Source organism: Takifugu flavidus, chromosome 22 (genome assembly GCF_003711565.1).
Source record: "Takifugu flavidus isolate HTHZ2018 chromosome 22, ASM371156v2, whole genome shotgun sequence".
Taxonomy (NCBI): Eukaryota; Metazoa; Chordata; class Actinopteri; order Tetraodontiformes; family Tetraodontidae; genus Takifugu; species Takifugu flavidus.
This window is the reverse complement of record NC_079541.1, coordinates 6,390,863-6,407,893: the sequence shown is the minus strand read 5'-3', so window position 1 is coordinate 6,407,893 and position 17,031 is coordinate 6,390,863. Positions and strand designations below refer to the sequence as shown.

Genomic DNA, 17,031 nt, shown 5'->3' with positions numbered 1-17,031 from the left:
TTGTCATGAAGAACGCTTGTGTAGCCAGTATTTACGATTATGCGTCATCCACACCACACGATGGCGGCCGCGAGTATCCGGTTGTTTTGGCGCAAAGCGGAAGTTGTCGTCGCTGTCTAGCTCAATAAAAGTTTGCTCATGCAATACACAATGAGCGGCTGCTTTCAGGCGACTATTTGTTTTTGATGGATTTTTTTTCTCGATATAAGACGTACGTCGTTTTTTAAATTGTTATTTGAGGAAAATAATTGAGAACGGATCGTCATTTTATAAAAGGCCCGATCAAGAAGTCAGGCGGGAGGGTTTCCTGGGTACCTATGTAGCTGCCTAGTGTTTTATGTTGTTTTATAACGACGAAAGTTAGATTATTTAATGTGTTGTTGTTTTCTAAAAGTAAACAAACGTTTGGATTGACGCCCTCTTTAAATGGACGAGCATAAGGAGAACATTCATGCCAAAAACGTCAGTGTGAAGATGGCAAACATAAAAGAAGACAAGGTTGGTGTGAGCGGCAAGCTAGCTTCTTGTTGTTTGCGACATTTGTTCACAGGCAAGGACATAATAATCAATATTTCCATATCGGGATCTGAAATTGTACTGTTAATGGGAAAATATTAAGGTACATGTGTAATTTATCATATAAACAATATTATGTGATGTGTGCTGTCTATTACCGTTTTACCATGATTCCCCTGCACCACTTATTTCCAACTTAATCTTCTGTCTACAAATCAACTACATCTACAACTACTTTAATGGCTATTTTGCTGTCATTTTAGGAAAAGCCTTGCCTAAAGGTTTACTCTGCAGAAGACTCTGCCCCTCAGGTTTCCACATGTCAGCCCAACAGGGATTTTAGCCATCCCGTGTACAAAGAGATCGCTGTGACTAATGGACACATCAACCGCATGTCCCAAAACGAGCTGCAGAAGAAGTTGGCAGAGCTGCAGCTTGACACGAGGTAAATAATGCAAAAAGAATCTACACGCTTTGTGCATGGGACAAAACAATTCATAAACTGTCCTCTTTGCTTTAAAGAGGTGTAAAGAATGTCATGAAGAAGAGACTGAAGAGTCATTATAAGAGGCAGAAGTTGATGCAAACTGCAGCTGAAGGAGGCTTCACTGACACCTACTACGATTACATCTGCGTGGTGGACTTTGAAGCGACATGTGAGGTGGACAATCCTTCAGACTTCCACCACGAAATCATTGAATTCCCCATGGTTCTTATCAACACGCACACTCTAGAAATTGTAAGTGAAGTTTTTGAAGATTTGTGGCCTTCCTCCACCGCGCACTGCCGTTTCCAAATGTTTTTCCTCATTTATCCGGCAGGTGGACTCGTTTCAGGAATACGTAAAACCAGAGTTAAACCCACAGCTTTCAGACTTCTGCGTGAAGTTGACAGGAATCACACAGGTAGGTTAAGCCCTGGTTATTCAGATTGTTATCTTTAAAGTTGTCACAACAGTTGTTGTTGTGTTGAGCAGAAGATGGTCGATGAGGCAGATTCGTTTCCAGCTGTTCTTGAGCGAGTTGTAGCTTGGCTCCAGGAGAGGGAACTCGGAACAAAGTATAAATACGCCATTCTGACTGATGGGTACGTTCGAACCCGTTGATATACGTGCCTGTCTGCGTTGGTTTCGTAAAATCTAAGCGTTGTTTTGTTTTCAGATCCTGGGATATGAGCAAGTTCCTCAACATCCAGTGTCAGATCAGCCGGATCAGATATCCTCAGTTTGCAAAGAAGTGGATAAACATAAGGAAATCTTACAGAAACTTCTACAAGGTTCAGAGTTCAATAGTCTTTATGAGAGAAAACATTTTGGGGCTATTTTTTAACTTCTTTGATCCATCCTACTAACCTACATGTTAAATATTAATGTGGGGTGATTAGCAAAGAATCCTAAGATTTTTAGTTTTTATTGTTTAATATCTGCATGGCCTTTTTATAGGAAGTAAACATAGTTTTGTATATTGTATCATAGATCAATTTAATCTGACAGCATGATGGCTAGACAATAAAAATCAAAACCTCACACCCACTATTGCAAATTGTGCTGTTCAATTCAAATAGGCTGTCATTTAAGCATAAATTTTTTATTTTTAAATTCAAAACTGCATCAAATCACAAATTTGAAAACCTGTATATTGGATTTTATATAGCTGTTGAGCAACTAAGTGATAAAACAGTCACTTTAAGATTGAAATAAAAGAAGCACCTTTGACTCTTACTCACCTTTAGGTTACTTAATCGAGGATGAGGAAAAAGAAAATCTTCCTTCTTTTTGAAATCTGAGTTTCCATCTACATATTTGAGTGCCACAGCTACATAACTGATCGGCCAATAATGTTGCTGTAAACTATTAATTAAAGAGTGAAGTTCTTCCAAATAGCTGTATTTTCTTCTCCCCAGGTGTCCCGAACACAGACCAAGCTGAGCACCATGCTGGAGAAGTTGGGTCTGACGTACAGCGGTCGTCCTCACTGTGGCCTGGATGATTCGCGCAACATTGCCAGGATAGCTGTCCGGATGCTGCAGGACGGATGCCAGCTCCGCGTCAACGAACGCATGCACGCCGGCCAGCTCTTGTCTGTTCCCAGCTCGGCTCCTGTAGAAGGAGCTCCGGCGCCACACAGCCCCCGCAGCAGAGAGTAGACTCGCTGACCCTCGGACAGGAACTCTGCACCACGCACGTGTGGGAAAGGAAGCACTTTTACAGCTGCCGTTAAAGCTGGAGTTTTATTTTCATTCACGCTAGATTCGGACCTCCGTGGTTTCGAGCACGGCCATCATTTCTTGTTTTAGAACGAGTACTCTCTTGACACTGACCACCCCTTATTGAGCTGCTAATCAGCCTTTTGAATGCCTTTCAGTTGTATCATAATGTGTGATTTTTTTTTTTTTCTGTTAAGATGACAGAAAAACTTGAGAGACTGAGCTATTACACAATGACGATTACCACTTTTCATAAGACAAATTTACATAAAGGATAATAAAGGTGTTATTCTCTTCATGACCAAAAATTCTGTGTCTTTTAGCCTGAAGTGAATCATTGGAATTACTCTACTGCGATCTTCCAGGTGTTGTTGCCTCTTTAGTTTTTAGTGAATCCCTTATTAACTGCACAGATTGGGAAGCTAACATGCAACATTCTGAATCATCTGGCAGAAGAACTAGTTTTACATCTTTATTCACGTGATGGGGTGAGTTACATCATAATTATATTCAAATTACCTTAGGCTGATAACTAAAGAAACCTGAATGTTTCATTAACTAACATAAAAACTTTTAATATTCATCTTTTATCAAATATGGCTTATTGTCTGATAGTCATTTATTTTATACAAGTTCTTCTAAATTGTTGACTCTTAAATACAGATTGTAACATCTTTTATAGCTCAGTTGTATCTGAAAACCTACTGGAATGGTTAAAATGGGTCTTAGGTGCCAGTTTACATGTGTGCCAATCATAGAATCTGCCAATAATCATTCAATTTCACTTCAAAAGCATTTAGCACCATAAAGATCCCTGCCAGAGCGCCGCTGGGTCACAGACAAGTGCTGTACAGCGTCACTTTGTAGCCGATCTCCTCCAGGATCTGACGAGCCGCCTTCTCCAGCTCCACCAGCTCCTCCGCCTTCTTCTCCATGATTTGCTGATTCGACTCATAGGCCTTCTCCAATTCTGGAGAAACGGGAAGTGACAGCAAGTTGATTTACCGGGAATTTTTGAATCTTTGAAATCTTCAGACCAAAATGTCTGGACCGCCCCCTGGTGGTTCAGTGCAGTACGACACGGATGTGTAAAATAGAGTAAACCGGACACCTTCGAGTCTTTGCAGCTTCTCGCGGCTCTGGGCGAGCAGCTCTTTGGCCTCCTGCTGAAGTTTATCTGCTCTCCTCGTCCCCTGCAGCACCATATCCCCTTTGTCCTCCACTAGATCCTCCACCTCCTCCAACTTGTTCTTCAGCTCCACGTCAAACTCCTGCATATAATCAGGCGTAACACTATGTCTCCACAAATTCCTATCTGTAATACTGCTGTGGATGTGTGCGAGTTTTGGTGGGGACCTTCTGGGCCTCCTCTGCGTTCACTTTGGCTTGCTCGCTGATCACTTTGGCCGTCTCTTCCAGCCGGTTCACCTCCAGGCTGTTCTGTCTTAACAGGCCCACCTCCCTCTCCAGCAGGAGCAGACGTCCTGTGGTGTTACTGAGCTTCAACTCTGACGTGGCCGTCTCTGACTCCACCTGACGCACGCAGATGCAAACGTCAAACTTCAAATATCAGGACTGTTTGGAGTGAGTTTGAAAAATATACAGCAAAAAGTTGCAGTATCACGAGAACCCATAGGGGGCAGTGTTTGCCATAATGAAGTCTAGTTTTGTACATAAATAACAGCATAAATGAGCTTTTTAGATGTTTTCCAGACTCACAGAGACCAGCAGGTCCAGTGTGGTCTTGGTGTTATTCTGGGCCAATTGGATGGCGTCCATGGCAACGTTCTGAGCCCGTTCACTCTCGTTCAGCGCCGCCTGCGCCGCCTCTATTGTCTCCTTTAAGGTTGACGCCTGCTCACTGAGGAGATAGAAAATACAAAGTGTTTTAGAACACAAAAGACTTAATAATAGCTATAACTAACGAACACGCGTTACCTGGCAGCCATGGCCTCTTTCAGCAGCACCTCAGCAGCCGAGACGTCTTCGGCGCTCTGGCTGAGGATCGTGTCCACGCTGGTCAGAGCGTTGACCTTCTCCTTGATCTCCTTGGTTAGCTCGTTCAGCTTTTCCACTGATGTGGGCATCTCAAGGGCCAACACCTCGTTAGCGACGGCCTCAATCACTGAGACGTTCGCTCTTTCATCTGGATGGTCACAGTCAGAGCATCCCTCAGTCACTTTCACATCACATAGTTTTGAGGCACCATATTGTTTAATTTTACTCTGCTATCTCACTTGTCAGCAGGTCTCGGATCTCTTTGATGAGGTCTCGCAGTTGCTCGTTGCTCTGTTCCACTCTCTCTTTGCTGCGGTTGGATTTGATCAGCACCTCCATGGCGTTAGCTTTAGCCTCATTCGCACGTTTCTTGGCCTCCCACACCTTCACCACAAAGAAGGAAAGTTCAACATTCACCTCCTCCTTGATTTGACCTTGAGTTTTTTTGTTTACTCACCATCGAGGAAAGCTTGTCCACCTCCTGCATTGCTGCTAGGATGTCCTGGTCCAGGTCTTTGGCTGATTTTAGAGCAGTTTTCGACGCTGTCACAAAGCCTTTGCATCCCTCTCCTCCGCACCGAGGTCCTCCATCTTCACCGGTACAACCTAAACCACCACAATGGGAGCCAGAGCAGCTATCACCTTCAGCTGCGCCACCGCATGTCTACCGAGACAGAATATTTGCTCGATTTAGTTGAAGTTCGAGGGACGTCCATCGGCCGTGTTTAGGGGTTTTAGCACGCCGAGCCTTTCTCACCTGTTCGCTGAGAGCCGTCAAGTTGAACTGATCCAGCTCTTCTGACAGTTTGTCCAGCTTCTTCACGTTTCTTTGGTGCTTGCGATCGAACTCTTTGCTGCTGCTGCTCATTTTTTCCTCCGTGGCCTGGCGTGACGCGGCCGACTGATTCACGGTGCTTCCTGGATTACTGGTGGAAGCGTTAACGAGGCTCTCCGCCATCGTTGACTGCGCGTGTGCGGTTGAAATCGTGTCCAAGGCACCTGAAAATATGCACCTGAATAAACACGCTGATGACGTGTTTGTCTCCCCAACACAAGAACGCGGGTTCTCACCCTGAATGTTGGCGTTCTTGACGTTGTAAACCTGCTCTCTCAGGTCTTTGATGCTCAGTTCAAGCTGGATGATGCCCTCCGTCAGCGAGTCCAGGTTTACTTCGGTGGCGTTGGCGTCACCATGGAGGAGCAGCAAGGTCTCTTCTGTCGTGTTCAGCTCTCCGGTCAGGAAGGACATCATGCCTCTGAAGATGCAACAATAGTAACGGATTGATGAGCGCACGCACAGATGGCCGACACTGTTGCGGAGCTGTTGGGGTACGTACGTAATCTGATGCATCAGCTCTTTTATCTCCTCCAGCTTCGCCGAGGCAGGGTTGCTCTCCACGATGTCTCTGACAGCCTTGGCGTTTTTCTCGAGGCTGCTGATCAACTCCTTATAGGGAGCGGTCACGCCGCTGCTTTGGAGCTCGGCTATCTGCACCTCCAGGCGCCGCGTCTGATTGGTCAGCTCCCCGACAACCACATCCCAGACAGCGACGCACTGGTGGCAGGGTTCACAGGCGGGGAACTGGCCCTGGTAGCCCCTGGCACACTGGTCACAGCGTGGGCCAGACGCCGCCTCCACACACGTGCACTGGCCGGTGGCGCGATGGCACTGCTCGCTGGAGATTCCACGTGGGTCGCAATCGCAAGCTGGGAACATGAGAGAGACATTATGAAAGCCCGAGAACTTCTACACATTGTTCCTGCATTTTGAATTTTGAGCATTTTGATTTGTGGAGAGTCTAAACAGGAAATATGAGCTCAGCCTGGTAAATAAACGTGGCGTGACCTCGAAGGGCCAAATGCTCCCCCCAAAAAAACACAGCACAGTTTAGGAAGCCAAAGTGGCTTTTTGCTACAGTAAAGTGCGGAATGATGAAGAGTTCTTATCTTCATCGCCACACAGGCTTTACTCCCACAGCTTCCAGTTGTGCAGCCAGTTTTTCCCATGAATCATCAGAGATTAGAGGGCCCAGCTGGTCTGGCCGCTGTGAGGAATACATATGGAATAATTCCTCTGGGTGTTGGTACAAATAGGATTCCTGGGAGTTCTGGAGAACATCTGCTTCTCATGAGCCAGGAGGGCGAGGTCATTCCCTTCGCTTTTTTTCCTTTCCCTTCACCTTCCTTTTTCCCAAGCTACTGTGAGCTGCACATGAGTGCACACGGATCCACTCAGCAGATGTTTGACTGCAATCAAACCTTTCCCATTCGCAGTTGAAAGGAAAGCATTTCGATTAAATACGCTCAGGGGTGACCAGGACATTTTGAAACCCCTCAACGTGCGCTTCCAGCCTTATTTGGTGAACAGATCCACAGTTCTGTAAACACACCGAGGAGATGATTCAAAGGCCTCGCTGTGGCCTCAACTTGGCTGTTTTGTTTTTTTTACCAGTCAAACAGTTTCCACACTGGAATGCAGCTCCAGTCCCGGGCGAACGTTATTGAAGACAGAATAAAGACCAAAGTGACCACTACCTGCTCCGTATTCCTATGAAATATTATTGTGGAATCCTATTTCAGAATATTATTCATTTATTTACAATAGAAAGGGGTGATATTATTCCAAAAGTTTGGTAAAATACTAAATATTTAAAGGCCTGAGCTTCTGTTTTTATGACTTTTTTAAAAAAATGCACTGTTTAATATTTGTGTGAGTAAACACTGACTCATGAAAGCTTGCTTTTTACCATGACATTTGACCTTTGGATCTCCCCAGAACAGCTCCCTGCATTCCCGACATGTCCTGCCGCCGAAGCCGGGTTTGCACGAGCACTGTCCGGTGACCTACAGGAAGTGAGACAGGAAGAGGAGGAGTGAGACCAGCTTCTTCTCTGAAGCAGAATGATTCATGTTTTTCGGGACACAATAGATATTTCTAGCGTGGCGACACGACCCCCTCAAATATTTTATTCCAGGGTGTATTCCAAGACTTCCTTCCTGTGATGAACAGCCATGTTGCGCGGCTGAATGTGTTCCTCTTGTGTTCACCTGCTGATTTGTTTGGACCTGAAACAACTGGCTCACAGCTGGAGCCCATTTATTCAATAGCTACACACCCATGATGGGTTACAATGACAGATTGTAGCAGCTTTTTCCTCAGTGGAGTTCCTGCTGGAATAAACCCCGGCTAGTTCCCACATCGCGGAAGGAAATCTGGCAGTGGATCATTTGCTGAGAGACAAAATTCTGGGCCTGAGCTCTGTCATACGTCATGTGGCGCAAGAGCTAACTGGAGCAGCTGCTGGTTTTGGCTTTCACCATGTGCCAGACTCGCCTCGTTGCAGGAGGATCCAAAAGAGTGGACGGGGTCGCAGTTGCACTTCTGGCAGCCCGTCCCGCTGGTGATGTTCCAGGTGTCCGGAGCGCAGCGGTCGCAGTTCTGCCCGATCACATTTGATTTGCAGGGACACTGGCCGCTGTGCTGGTTGCATTCACATTCTTCGGGGGACGAACAGGCCCGGGGGAGCGTGCCAACGGAGTCACACATGCACTCTGCGAGAGGGGGAAGAGCAGCAACGTGCACCAGAGGGACACACACAAGGTCAATAAGACAAATGTTCATTTCTTTCATTTGGAACTAAGAAAACAACCCACTCATAACTGGGAAATACCCTGATAAACATACTTACTCCTACAGCTTTGAGCGACAGCGTTGCCGTAGTAACCCGCTTTGCAGTGCTGGCACGCATAGCCCTCGGTGTGGTACAGGCACCTGATACAGGCACCCGTCTGGGCATCACATGACTGGGGATCGTGCATGTCGATGTTGTCGTTGCACTGGCAGGGCACGCAGCGGCCCCCGGGCACCAGAGGGTTCCCGAAGTGACCCGGAGCGCACTGGTCGCACTTGGGGCCTGGAGGTACACAGGAAACAGGAAGTCACAGCAGGTGGGGGCAATTAGAGGTGAAGACATTTTGGGCTGTTAACGAGAACCCATTAACGAGTGTGTGTTTGTACCTCTGTAGCCGGGACTGCACACACACACCAGCCGCTGAGCCAAGACATAACAGCTGTCGGAGAAGTGACGTCCACTTTGCGGGCCGTCGGGACACATGCAGGGGCGGCAGTGATCACCTGACCCCAACTCTGGATCACCGTGGTAACCATCTAGACACCTGGAAGTCATACCCAAGGTGAGTTTAGAAGCTCGAAATGGCGAGCCGGGGGCGCTGGGTCACGCTCCGACTACCTCTCGCAGTGGTGTCCGGTGGTGAAATCTCTGCAGCTCTGACACTGTCCAGTCTGGGGGTGGCAGTAGTCGCTGTGGCCATTACAGTGACATGGTCGGCACTGGGGGAAGCCCCAGTGACCCGGCAGGCAGTGCGAACACTGGCGCCCCGTAGCCCCCGGAACGCACGTGCACTGGCCCGTCGTCTCGTGGCAGAAGGAGCTCACTGACCCCCGGGGGTCGCACTCGCACGCTGGGGATGCGACAGGAATCATTAGGCTTCCAGACCAATCTGCATCTGTTTACGCGCGACTCTTTACCTCTGCAGCCGGAGGGGCTGAACTGGTAAGTGGCCGGGGCGCAACTGTCGCAGTTCCTGCCCCTGATGTTGGGTCGGCACTGACACTGGCCGCCGCTGGTCTCACACAATGCACTTAGCGAGCCCTGAGGGTCACACTGGCATGCTGGGAAATTTTATTTAGAAGGATAGGGGAAGTGTTAGTCTGCTGATGTATCTACTTATGGCTAAAGTTAAAAGCAATCTGGATTAAATTTTCAAAAGCCCCGGAAAAGCCAGAATTGAAATATTTAACGCTCTCCTCTGCTCTTGTCTTACACACCCATGGCTCCTTTGTGAAGCAGAGCCGAGACGCTGAAGATGTAGCTGTTACAGATCTCCGTTATGGGGCTTTTGATGATGCTGTGGCTGCTTTCCAGACACCGGTAGCGCTGGAAGGTGTCCCACGCCCCCTCGCCCTCCACCCCGTGGAACATGTCCATCTCTCTTAGCCGGGGTATCAGCACCAACTGTAAAGAGGAGGAGGAGAGGCCATCAAAGATGAGTCAGGTGTCAACGGCGAAGGCTTTAAAGTCAACCTGGCCGAACCGAATCGATGAGCGTGTACGGGTTCTGGATGTATCTGACGGAGGAGTAGAGCGGTAGGCTGAGGCGGACCGTGTAGCTCAGACCTTCCTCGAAGCACACGGGATTCAACAGCAGCACGTGCCTGAAAAAATAGGCGACACAGCGGTGAGCGTGTGCGCCGAGCTAGCAAGAGCAGGCGCGCCACCCTCGTGTTTCACCTGGACCCCGGCGGCAGCGAGATGGACTGCTGGTCTCCGCTCTGGATGGAGTTCCTGCAGTGACCCGACTCGCCGGGACGCTGAACTTGGATGCTCACTTTCTCCCACTGGTCTGGCAACTGAAACGCATCCGTCAGGTTCAGATACCGGGAGACCCGAACCCTGCATGTAAACGTTCCTTTGTTACCTGAGGTTCGTAGCGAACAAGGATGTCGTAGTCCATCGACTCTGGGATGTTGTCGACGGTGAACTCCAAGTAAGTTCCCTCGGGCATGTTGACGAACCCCATACCGGTCCAGGTAGGCCTGCGATCCAGAGGATAAGGTCTGGGGACCAGCTTAACCCCCTAAGAGAGGGGACATAAACACAGATGGATGCAGAACATGGAAGCGAACAGGAAACTGAGGCGACGGTGCATCAGTGGCGCTCACAGGTCCGTGCTTGGCGTCCTCGGCCTCGTAGGTGTAGTGATCCAGAGCGATGAAGTAGAAACCGGACTCCACCTGGTCGCAGCGTCGTCCGAACATGTGCTCCCGGCATACGCACTGCCCCGACTGAGGGTCACAGCTGCGGAGGTGGACGTTTTTGTCTTAGATACGACACAATCAAAATTCTTCTCATTAAATGTGCCGCTCCAGCTCACTTATTGTTCAGAGCGCCGCCGTGGTCGCAGTCACATGGCCTGCACCCGTCCATGTCATTGGACAGGCCCCAGTGCTCCGCCTACAGGAAAAGAAGCAAGAGGGGACGTTTGTGTTTTTGTTGTCCAGATGAGGCGCCCGTTTGATTCTGGATCCTCACCACACACTGGTCGCAGGCGTATCCCTCAACGAGGCGCTTGCAGAAGCAGCTTCCTGTGTGTGAGTCACAGGGGTTCCCTCGAGGCAACGTGCCCAGTGGGTTACATGTACATGCTGCAAAAAACTCATTCAATCATTCTTCCCACAGTGGTTAAAACAGTGAAAGATATGGAAAAAGGGTCCTTACGCAGGCAGCCGTCCGGCCCGCGTCCCAATCCAAAGTAACCTTGTCTGCAGTTGTCGCAACGCTCTCCCTCCACGTTAGCTTTGCACCGACACTGGCCTGAAAGGAGCCCGGCCACCACGTCTGTCCGCGCGTCGCACAGTCCACCCTGCAGGGACCCGCTGGGGTCACAGTTGCACGCTAGGGATATTAAAAGGAAGGATAACTGCATTTAAAGGCAATAGTTTCACTAAAACTGAGTCCGCTAGCTAAAAATCGAAAATCTGTGCCAGTTTTGGAAAGGTTCCGATCATTAGTGCCCACTCACGCTCGCACACATTGGGGTCCCTCAGGTCTCGGTTGGGGTGCTGATAGTAGAAGGGGGCGCACTGCTCGCACTGTCGTCCAACCGTGTTGTGTTTACAGTCATCGCACACGCCTCCGCTCACGTTGCCAGTCGTCATGTACACAGCCATGTCAAAGTGGCACTCCGTGGTGTGTTGGTTACACTCACACTCTGAGAGAAAAGCATTTTAGTGTTGAGAATTACTAACGTCAACAACACAATTCAAGATATGAAATAATGGATTAAAGGTGGTCAGTAGCTTCTCATGTAGTCTTACATAAAAGAACATTTTATGAGCTAAAAGATTAGTCAGAAGTCAGATTAACACCTCCCTAAAAAGTAAGTGTGTTCTTACTTTTGCAGGTGTGTGTGCTTCGCCCCACTGCTGGTTTCCATGGCAGATCGTTGTAGAAGTCCTGGCAGCGTTCGCAGTTTACACCATCGGTATTGTGTTTACAGACACAATGTCCATGGACCTAGACAATCATGATAGTCTAGTTTTATTATTAATAGTGTGGGTAGTGGTATTTAAAACACATTAATGAGAAAAGAAATGAAAATTTCCCAAGTTGCCCGTCATAGAGTTGAAGTGGTTGGGGGCCATTTATAAATAAAATCAACCATAAACACTCAACATTTGTAGCATGAACTTTCTTTCATGTAGATGTGTGTGTGTGTGTGTGTGTGTGGTGTGTGTGTGTGTGTGTGTGTGTGTGTGTGTGTACCATGCCCTCTTTTCCAGGCGGAGGTTCGTGGATGGGCTGGCACTCGGAAGCGTGGCCATAGCAGAAGCAGTTGCCACGGACGACTATGTCGTAGAGGGAGTAGTAGTATTTCGCCGTCACCTCGTCACGGAAATCGAGTAGGTTGTCGCCCAGCGTGTTGAGCTTCGTGAAGTTTACCCGGAGGTTTGTGATCTTCAGCATGTCTGCAGACACACACACACACACACACACACACACACACACACACACACACACACACACACACACACACACACACACACACACACACACACACACACACACACACAAGTTCATTTTCCTGGCCTTCAAAGACATGGTGGATGTTTCCTCACAAACTTACGACATTCACTGCATACTTCACGTGTGTGTGTGTGTGTGTGTGTGTGTGTGTGTGTGTGTGTGTGTGAGAGAGAGTTTACTCTGTATTCTCAGGCTGTAAGGGTCTTCAATCTCGAACGCAGGGTCCAGCACCCGAAATATCACCTAAAAAAGAAAAGTGAGCTCATCACAACATCCAGATTCTGTAATATTGGACATTATACACGACTCAGCGTCGAGACAAAAGCCTGACCTCCCCCTCTGTGGACGGCTCGATGTCCGAGTAACGGGAGTCGCAGATGATGTCGTCGACTTTGGCCAGCGGCCCCGTGGACACGCCGGGGAAGGACGCCTCACAGTTGCTGGCGAAGTAGCGGTAAATCTGCCACGTGGCCCCGCGGTCCATGGAGCGCTCGATCAACATGGCAGCGGGCCGAAAAGTCTGTCAGGCGAGAACGAGGAGCTAAAATTTGATTCAACTTCATTTTAGAGGTGAATTCTACACAGGGTGGACAACCCCCCCCCCCCCCCCTTTCTTTCTGCTAATAAGCATCCGAAAATCAGTAATTACTTGGTGGGAAAATTACTTGTCTCCGAATGAGAAGGGACACAGGTGTATCTGAGGTTCTGACTGTCTGTTAAGGGTAGAATGAATAGCAGGAGTTGGGCAAATGATTTAATGGCTTCATCCTCCTCTCCATCCATCTTCTCCTACCACTGTTCTCCAGACACCAGAACCATTTTCCACATTCCTCATTCCTCTGTGCTGTGTTTTATCTCCATGCCATCCGTACGGGAGTATTTGTATGAAATATGCGCCTGATTTTATGTGTGTGCGTGTGTGAGGCTCCGCGCACCTTGAAGGTCATGATAAGATGTGTGAAATGAAACTCGGCTTCCAGGTCCAGCTGGATGGTCACGTTCTCCACACCTGCGGCATGAAACCATGAAATGAAACAATTAAATCTTCTCTGCAACTGTTCTGCAAAAAAAAACCATTTTATTAAAAACTGCAGACATTCGTTTAAATATTTACACATTTTCTCTGCGTTTCTGCTAGCATGTTCTCTCATGTGCTCTGGACTGTGCTGCACTTTAAGCATTGAAACAGCGAGCTAATGCAACAGGCGGCCGGCTCATCCCACAAGTTGGTAGAACAGGACAAACTTGGAGGGAATTCAAATCTTATTTTATAAATGTCTAAACCCACAAACAGCTATGACAAGACTATACTAGCAAGTTAGCATGCTAACTGTGAATCTAGAACTCTTTTAGATCAACAATGTAAGTTGAGTGTTTTCTTTTAGCTTTTAAATTTGGCACCCGTGCAAATATCTAGTGCAGCTATCAGCCCTGAAGACTGGAACTGGCTTCAAGAGCCAAACTGGAACTGGAGCAGCACCACGGGGGGAATTAGGAAGTCCCACAGAACGCCATTGTCTGTCTGCAGCTTCCTGCTGTTTCAGGGCCATCTGCGCTGCTGGCTGCTTCGCCCTCCATGACTCACGCCTCTGACAGTTTCCCACCGCTCAGAGGGAACGCCGCATCTGAAGTGTGTGTGCAGAATGTATGTTGGGGAGGAAAAGAGGGCGGGGCTTGTTTGCAGAAGGACGTGGAGGAAAATTGCTCAAATCTACGTTGTCTCATTACACACTTCCACTCCCAATGCTTTGAAGGCCTGAGCGTGTTCCAGTGGTGACACATCTGCCCCTGCGCACACCTGTTCTCATCTGCACACCTGTAGGCCACGCCCCCCCACCCTGCTGTGATTGGCTGCAGTGCCAGGCCCTGTGATCTCCTGTCTAGTCATTACTGGGCTCTCATTCCCATGAGAACGCAGCGGCGGGCCGGTCACACGACGCTCTCTGTCCCGACTCTGTCATTCTGCTCAAAAAAGATTAAAAAAAATAATAAAACCCGGTCATTGTGGTGGTTGGAATGTTCCCCCGACTCACCGTTCTCCGACTGCCACCAGGTTTTGAAGCGGTTGGGGCCGAATGTGGTGACCACATTTTCGATCGTGTGGCTGTTGGGGTTGCTGTCTTCCTCATACATGTCCCGGGAGTCGCACATAAAGCATTTTGTCTCCTCCTGAAACAGAGACAGGGACAGTTAAAAGGCACATTTTGCCTATTATAGACATAAATAAACAAAGCTAGCTGTAACATTATCAAATACATCTGTTAAATGATCTGTTTACACTGTTATGGAGGAGAATAAATCATAATAGGGTGATTTGGGTTCTTTTTGAGCTCCTCGTGCTCTTGTCCTCCACATCTGAGCTGCATTTCTTTATCTAAACTCGTCTCTCATGTGAGAGGAGAAGCTCCTTCGGGGCGTTCTTGTTAAAACCACGTGTCAGCTGTTGGGAAAAGGCGGAAACCGTCACGCCGCGCCGCTGAGGCCCCGGCGAACAAGCTAACAGAATCAGTTCAGTCCAAAACCATCACGTGAAGGATGGGGAGGTGCCGACAAGGTCTTCGACAAATGAAATTGTTTCGGCTGCAGGGATTTGACCTTTGACCCTCCTGACTAAATGATTAAATAACCAAAACATTCAATTATTGTGATGCAATGATGGTCATTAGGTCACAGAGAGCTCCTCCTCTACATGACGAGCCTGGACCGTACTTGTCAGCAGGGCTTTGTCTGCACAGCAGATGCTTTGGCACACACACGCACACACACATTCAATCTCTTGGTATTACGGTGTGAAAAAAAACAAAAACACAAGTTTCTCAATTTCATGGTGTCCCTGCCAAATATGCTGAAACTGACCGAGTCCTTCGCCTTAGTGGTCTCTTCACCCTCCCCTCTTCAACATCTGGGGCAGCTCACACTCATCCTCAGGAAGCTCACGAAAGCTCCCACAAGGACGGCATTCACGCCGCCTCCTCGCCAAATGTTGGGAGGCGGCAGGGGTCGTTAGAATATTTCCAAAAATCCCTATATCACCCCCCCCCTTCCAGAGAAGACATTGTGCAGGAAACAGCGCTTTTATTGTAAAGAGGAATGTCTGAACTCCCACGACAAGCAGCAGAACCATTTTTCAAGTTGGAATGTCAAATAACGGATTATTGTGTCTTTCCTTGATGTTAACAGGATCTATTTTACTGCCAGTCTCTGTCAAAATTATATCAAGATACACATAATTAGGAATGGGTGTAATATGGAGGATGAGACGGGAATCCTAAGAAGTAAATTACAGCCATAAAAGTGTCAAGTACACAGTCAGCAGTGCTAATAACAGTCTCTTATTATCAGCCCCAAATTCTCCTCAGAATTCAGACGTTTTGAAGAACAAACAAAGAGTTCTCTGTTGTAAAACTTTTAGTGGAAGTTTTCTTGATTGGATTTAACCATCAGCACAGAAAACGGAACCGCAGAGACCGTTAGACGCAATTTAAAGTCAAATTGTATTGTTTGAATTGTAATGTTTGGAGTTTAAAACGTTAGTTGGAGGAGATGAACACGCGCAGATGTGGCGGAACCCTTCTCTCACCTCCAGGTGCCCGACGATGCAGAAGTGTTCCGGGCGCCTCAGGCCGCAGGTGGAGGAGGCGACCAGCCGGTGCGCCCGGCCGATCAGCAGGTCACCTGTGGCGGGGTAGCAGCTGCCCTCCGTGCACACATTTGCCAGCTCCGGCAGCAGCGCCCGCACGGAGCAGCACAGGGCTGCAGAGAAGAGCACAGTCGGGATTCTGGACCGGAATGTCAAGTAAACACTCCAATCTTGTTTAATCAGAATAAAATTGCAAACTTTAGATGCGGATCTGTCATAATTTCCTGCCGCGACCCCTGTGTTCCCCCCATGCGCCACCATCGCGGAGAGCGCAGGGAGGGAACCATTCGCGTCTGGATTACATTAACAGTTCGGCAGATTCACGCACAAACACAACAGATAGAACTCACCCAAAGTTGTCAGAACGAGGATTACGGGCGACATGTCCGACCTTGGAACATCGGCGTCGCGTCTGCGCGTCGATGATGTTGATCCGGGTTGTGGGTGCGCGTTAAGGAGCGAGAACAGGAGGAGATTTTGGCAGAAGTGCGCAGTCTAGCGTGGGGACGATGTCAGTAGGGTTGGACTTTTGACTGATTCCCACAGAAGCTCTGGCCCCCTCAGCGTGAACGCGCATGCCGTGACTCCAACACACGGGTTTGCATGAAATCACGCCTTTTCGATTAGAAGTCACATATAAACTCTCTAATTTATTTTGTAACTGGGGTTAGAAATAGAAATAAAGTAGCAATGCGCACTGAAAATATTAACGTTTAACTTTTTCTTGGGTTTGTCCTATTTAACTGGGCAAATCCGTTTATCAAAAACAAAATGGAAGACGTGCCAGCTGAATCGGTTTGTAAGCGTCACATCGTGCATTCTGAATGTAAATCATTCCCAAATCCTTGCCAGTAAATATTAAATCTTTTCATATTTTCCTCAATATAAACAATTTCTAATGATTAATCGAGGTACATGCAGCAACACCGCCCCCTGTGTCCTAAACAAGAACTACAACAACATTGACTACTACAATACTAATAATACTAATTGTACTACTACTACTACTACTACTACTACTACTACTACTACTATAATAATAATAATAATAATATAATAATAATA

The 17,031-nt window shown here is 47.9% G+C and overlaps 2 protein-coding genes across 2 annotated transcripts; one reads left to right on the top strand and one right to left on the bottom strand.

Moving 5' to 3' along the window:
- The first annotated feature begins 92 nt into the window (after nucleotides 1–92).
- Nucleotides 93–3,029, top strand: eri1 (exoribonuclease 1). Its single transcript, XM_057022323.1, has 7 exons — nucleotides 93–498; nucleotides 780–961; nucleotides 1,039–1,255; nucleotides 1,338–1,421; nucleotides 1,493–1,602; nucleotides 1,677–1,791; nucleotides 2,419–3,029. The coding sequence occupies exons 1-7, from the start codon at nucleotides 427–429 to the stop codon at nucleotides 2,659–2,661; spliced, it is 1,023 nt and encodes a 340-aa protein (XP_056878303.1). The 5' UTR covers nucleotides 93–426; the 3' UTR covers nucleotides 2,662–3,029.
- A 151-nt stretch (nucleotides 3,030–3,180) lies between these two features.
- Nucleotides 3,181–16,496, bottom strand: lamb1b (laminin, beta 1b). The gene is made up of 33 exons (XM_057022191.1): nucleotides 16,317–16,496; nucleotides 15,907–16,079; nucleotides 14,360–14,495; nucleotides 13,262–13,335; nucleotides 12,658–12,846; nucleotides 12,506–12,569; nucleotides 12,066–12,268; nucleotides 11,696–11,816; nucleotides 11,323–11,511; nucleotides 11,019–11,195; nucleotides 10,833–10,945; nucleotides 10,675–10,754; nucleotides 10,463–10,598; nucleotides 10,219–10,377; nucleotides 10,032–10,150; nucleotides 9,835–9,955; nucleotides 9,569–9,755; nucleotides 9,269–9,412; nucleotides 8,970–9,201; nucleotides 8,738–8,895; nucleotides 8,409–8,633; nucleotides 8,054–8,271; nucleotides 7,467–7,563; nucleotides 6,057–6,426; nucleotides 5,791–5,975; nucleotides 5,477–5,718; nucleotides 5,177–5,383; nucleotides 4,959–5,103; nucleotides 4,660–4,867; nucleotides 4,441–4,582; nucleotides 4,078–4,254; nucleotides 3,833–3,992; nucleotides 3,181–3,691 (listed from the first exon to the last, which is right to left on the bottom strand). The coding sequence occupies exons 1-33, from the start codon at nucleotides 16,348–16,350 to the stop codon at nucleotides 3,555–3,557; spliced, it is 5,322 nt and encodes a 1,773-aa protein (XP_056878171.1). The 5' UTR covers nucleotides 16,351–16,496; the 3' UTR covers nucleotides 3,181–3,554.
- Nucleotides 16,497–17,031: the final 535 nt, after the last annotated feature.